Source organism: Vigna umbellata, chromosome 9, assembly GCF_029865625.1.
Source record: "Vigna umbellata cultivar VRB3 chromosome 9, Vumbellata_1.0, whole genome shotgun sequence".
NCBI lineage: Eukaryota > Viridiplantae > Streptophyta > Magnoliopsida > Fabales > Fabaceae > Vigna > Vigna umbellata.
The window spans coordinates 35,177,403-35,183,078 of NC_142173.1; the positions used below are offsets into that span (position 1 = coordinate 35,177,403).

The following is a 5,676-nucleotide window of genomic DNA, read 5'->3' on the forward strand; positions in this document are numbered from 1 at the left end:
TCGTTTGATTTAGGCTGTATATGATAGCATAGTTATAACGTTCGGCCACCTATTTTGTAAGGCCGTTCGTCTTGTTCATCTCTGATTGTATTTTGGTGCTCGTTAGTTTATGTATTTAAGAGCGTTCACTCTTGGTTTCATTGTATGCGTTTATACGCGTCCTCTGTACTGATGCCGTTAGGCTTTTAATCCTGTTTTAATGCAAAGACTGTTTGTGATTACTGTTAATTGTAATTAATTCTGAATTATAGTGATTACTGTATTTTGGGATGTTACAATTATTATTATTATAAAAATAAATAAAAATTCAAAAGGTGCTTAATTTTAAGAAAACAGTCAAATTAAAAAAGTCCGATAAAATTATTAAGGTTATTATTTTAATTTTAAAAACTGTTATTTGAAGAATAAAATAGAAAAGAAAATATGTATACAAAACAGGAGAAATATTTTTATATAATGACGATATAAATGATATAGATAACCTATTAATTATTTTTAAATTAATAATTTTTCACGATCATGATTCGAGAAATCTAGTAATTGAATCTTATAAAGAGAGAATAAATTTTGTTAAAGATTTTTCACTCATATCCTTCATAATGTAATTTTAATAAGTGATACTATTCTAATATTTATTTATTTCATTTTTTTAATTACATCACTTATCTTATTCCATATTTTTCTTTTTTTTTATCTGGTACAAATTTTATAACATTTCAATTTCGTAGATTAATATTATTAATTGCACAGTTAGGTATTAAGCAAACCTAATCATGTATGGACAAGTAAAATATATACAAGCATACCAATATGGCCTAGTTGCAATCTTTTCGATCTTTAAAATAAATAAAAAAATACATATGTCACTTAAACTTTTATACAATATAACAAAACCAAAGAACTACATCATACTCATACTCTATATTTAAAATCTAGAACTTTAAACATAGTCTTCAACCAATTACATCTATTTTATATAAAATCACATCTACTTGTAACCTCGTCTCTTCAGGCCATAAAAGCAATAATTATAAAAAAAAAAGACAAAAACACAAACAACAAAGGAAGATACATTAATAGGTAGACAATTTATCATTTAATATCTCAGTCAATTCAAAACATAGTATTTAATGATCTAATTGTCATTTTATTCATAAACACTTAAGTAAAATATAATACTAAACTCGATATATGGATTTATACATTAACTCGAACTCTAGAATTTATACATTTATCGTCAAATGAAATTGAAATCCTTAAAACTTGATTTTCCCTTCCTCATGACAAGGTAAATTCTCTATAACTTAAAAAAAATGGACTCAACGACTCTAAGACCAGTTATAAGAATCTCTTTCACACTTCACAACCTAGATCTCATCCTCTAAATGAATCTATGAGTCTAGTAAAGTATAAGGATGATTTCACAAAGGATGTTCCTAGACAATGCATAACACTAACTAATTTACTATATCCTTCCTCCTTAGGAAAGACATGGTCATACAAGCAAAACATAACCTACAAAGTAATAAAGTCTTTCTATCAACCTTGAAATCTCTTCATAGAAGTAGAACTTTCATTTTTAATAATAAATTTCCACTTTAAATATACATTTCCACTTTAAATATACACGACGATCTCCACCTTAGAGAGTACTACTCATACACATATATTTCATTAATACATCACCACATAAAATATGGTCTTTTCCGAAAATCATTTCGTTATCACCACTTTCAACCTTGAATCACACCAATAACCACATGAAAACATAAATCGAAACATCACGAAAACATAGATATTGAAAAACATCAAAGCATAATATAATACATGCTAGCGTCCAGTGGTACCAAAGAACGCTCTACGTTGATGTGCACAAAAGCTCACTGTCAAGGGAGCGTTCAATGACACAAACTAGAACTCAACATTGACAAACCTTTAGAGTTTTTTGACTTGAGAGTGTTTCGCGATGAAAACCAATGCTCAACGTCAAGGTCATGGAGCTCATTGACCTGAGCATGTTCAGCAATAGAAACCATTGTTCAAGATCCTGTCACAAAATGATCATTGACTTAATTTTTTTAAAATTATCGCTTGACACCCATAGGTCACCACTTAGCACCACTTTTTAAGTCTTTATGAATTTTTTAATAATTTTTTTATATTGTCATTCTAATAAAATTTAACTTATGTTAATATATTAATTTTTTTAATATTTTCTAAAATAATAAAATTATTGTACATTGATATATTTTAGGAAAATAATAAGGAATCGAAAAAAAAAATTCAAATTCCTCAATTCATTTTATATATCATACAAAGATAAAGTAGAATTAACATGTATGTGGTCATAACATTTAGTAATGGAATAATATTAACGAAATTTTCACACACTCTTCTTAAACTATATTTTAGAAAGAAGAAAAAAACAAATGACTGTGGATTACAGCAACATTACAATCATTATTAAACATGATAATGATATGGCATAAATGCTTTTTTTTCTTTTCTAAGCTCATGCTTAAATTTGTCCATATATTATGATTAAAATTTCTCAGTCATTTTCTTGGCATGTCTATGTTGTGAGCAATCTCATGTACTTTTTTTAACTTGGGAAAAATCCGTGAGCAATAAGAAGAGAAATTGGTGATGGAAAGATATTATGGTGGGAAACAGGTTGTTGAAGTTGAAAGAAAAACAAAGACACTTATAAAAGACGACCTAAGATTTAGTTTTAAAATCTTCGTTTGTGTACATAGTTTGACAACAACACTTTTTCTCAAGGAGAGTCATAAATGCACGCAAAGAATATCATTTTTCTTCTGCAACGTGCAAAACCAGCAGAAATCGTTAGTGTACAGACAAACGCAGGATTTGGTTGGAGGTGACATGACATCACAAACCAGTTTTTACCGCGACCAAATACAATGTACAGACAAAACATGTACCAAATCATGATATTTGTCTCTCTAATTAATATATATATTAATACTTATTCAAATGTTATTGTTATTGTGTTACTCGTTTTCTAAAGGTCGTTAAAATATTTATCTATATTTAATTTTACATTAAATTTTTTTCTTTAATTTCTAAAGTTATTTTTATATTAAAAGTTAAATTTCAAATCTAATTCAATTTTATAAATTATGGATGATGCGGTAATAATTTTATAATGATCTAATAGCAATTAAAATAATATATTTAACAAATAAAAGATTATGAATATCGAGTTTTGATATGATTTTAATACAGTGTTAAAAATGTTAAAAAACGTTAAGAAGTGAATTTTAGTTTAACTCAACATATTATATTAATAAGTAAATTTTAAATCTAATTCATTATAAAATAAGATTTGTACTCACTTATATATTTTAAATTAATCTTATCTCTAATCTAGTCAATTAATGTGTGATTTAAAAAAAATTAAAACACCAATCTTATTTTTATAAAATTAATTTAATTTCATAATAAAATAAAATTTATATATTTTATATGCTTAAACTTAACTTTTATCTCCAGGTAATTTAGAAACTTTTGTAGATGTTTTTGAAGATTGATATGATAGTTATAAAAAGTAATTTAATGAATATAAGTATTTTTTATATCTGTTTCTATTAAAAGATGTTGTTTTATAAAAGATACTAATGTTTTCATATTTATAAAAAAGATAAAAAGTAATTTAATGATTATTAGTATCTTTTATAAAACAATATTAAATTTTAGAATTTTGCTAGAATCGGGAAGGAACTCTATGCTAGAAAATATGATACGAAACAACTATAATATATAACACAGAAAAGAACCAACCACAACAAATCGAGAATGTACAAAAGAAAATTGAAAATACCATTTGGTTGCAAATTTTCAAAACATGGTCACCAAAATCACAATTTAATCAACACATTAATCAAGATTAAAACTAGTGATCTGGCTTAATTAACCGATTATTAAGATCCAATTCTTGCACTGAAGTGATGCATCCCAGGGTTGAAGCCCAAGCACCCCAACAAGCCCTGTTTGTAAGGCAACAATGTTTTCTTCTTCATCTCCACAGAAGCGGCCCGGTTCACCGTGTAATGCAACTCGTGAGCCGAAACCGGTCCCCTCCGTCTCGAAACCGAACCGGAACTTTCCACGGACCGGAAGCTCAGGTTCCGCACATCCTCCTGCGCCGTCGTTTTGGACAGAACCGTGTATTTCCGAAGAGGATCCTTGTCGGAAGCTCTTCCCTCGGAAGCGCTTCGGAACAGCAGAAAATCCTTCAGCCGCCACTTTCGGTAGCCTTTTCCGAACGAAATCGACGACAAGAACGAGGAATGGGAAACGCCCTCCGAGGCCTTGTTGATACCTTTTTCAGTTGAAGATACCGAATTAACGTCGATGTCATCACTGTTGGTTTCAGGTTCTCTGCGTAGTGATATGGCGGAAGAAGTGGAAAACGATAAGGATCTTTCTCTGATTCTTCTATGTTCTGATAACGACGGCGATGAGAGTGGTGACGGTGATGATGACACGTTATCTGTTATTTGGGATGGGATTTTGGTTTTGTCTGATGTGGGAACGGAGGAAGGTAAAGAGGGTTTCAAAGGTCTGATCTTTCCGCCGAGAAAGAGTTCGTCGGCAGAAAGAGAAGGCCTTTGAACATGACTGCCGAAGTCGAATTCAAATTCATCTTGAGCTGTGGTGAGAGGGGAAGCAGAGGAGTGTCTTCTGGTGGGGCTGGCGGGGGCACTGAAGAAGAAGTTTCCAAAGCGTTGAGGGCTGGAAGGTGCGGTGATGTAAGGGGAGGAGCAGCTGCTATCGAAGTTGAACTCCATGGAAGAAGAAGAAGAAGACGGTGGTGGTTGAAGCGGAGGAGGAGGAACTGCCACCACTACTTCCATAATGGTGTTGTTTGGCAATTGGGATTTTGAGTTTGGAGAAATGGATGATGGGTGTGGAGTAAGGGTATAAATATATGCAGACAGAGGCAGGAGAAGGAAGGAGAGAGGAAGATGAAGGTTGAAAATTTGACTGTTGTGAATGATTTTGGTCATTAGAAAATACACTAGCCACCTTTTGCTTGGAATTTTGTTATATTTTTATGTTTCTATCTTTTCTAAATTTTAGATTTGTCAATGACATGTTAGTTAGTATCATTTAGATTCATTATAAATCGTGTGTTGTTACAAAATCTAATGCCAATATCCAAAATAAAAGAGTGATTTATTTTTTACATCTAATACTTATATTTGATACTAACTTAAATATATTGTTATCCTTTGTATTTTAAAAGTAAACTCGTATCAAAACCAATTCAAAATACAAAACTCTTGTACATTAAAAGAATTGAAACATTTTTAATCTTCATATTTTAAAAGTGAGAGTAATGTTATGTTAATGGAATTAAGAAGTTATTATTTGGGAATAGGCGAAGCAGAAGAGAATTGTAAAGCAGTTTGTTTTGTTATTCCGGCGAAGAAGAAATTTGGGTGTGGCGTGAAGAAAGAAGAAGGGCATTACTTCAGCAATTGGCTTGATATGCAAATTGTTTCGGTCAATAAATGGCAAACGGTATTCGAGAAGCAGCAGTTAGTTATTTTATTATAAGGATATAATGAATTGGGCATGTGTGAAATATATTATTGTATGACTTTGCTCGGAGTAATTCACGAAAAACAGTGACAGTGAATCTAGAAG

General features: G+C 30.6%; 1 protein-coding gene across 1 annotated transcript; it reads right to left on the minus strand.

Moving 5' to 3' along the window:
• Positions 1-3,822: 3,822 nt before the first annotated feature.
• LOC124825068 (uncharacterized) lies at positions 3,823-5,161 on the minus strand. The gene has a single exon (XM_088099121.1). The coding sequence runs from the start codon at positions 5,031-5,033 to the stop codon at positions 3,945-3,947; it is 1,089 nt and encodes a 362-aa protein (XP_087955247.1). The 5' UTR covers positions 5,034-5,161; the 3' UTR covers positions 3,823-3,944.
• Between the last annotated feature and the right edge of the window lie 515 nt (positions 5,162-5,676).

What these genes read in the sequence shown, in the direction of transcription:
- LOC124825068 (XM_088099121.1), bottom strand. Translation starts at nt 5,033, where the DNA reads ATGACCAAAATCATTCACAACAGTCAAATTTTCAACCTTCATCTTCCT.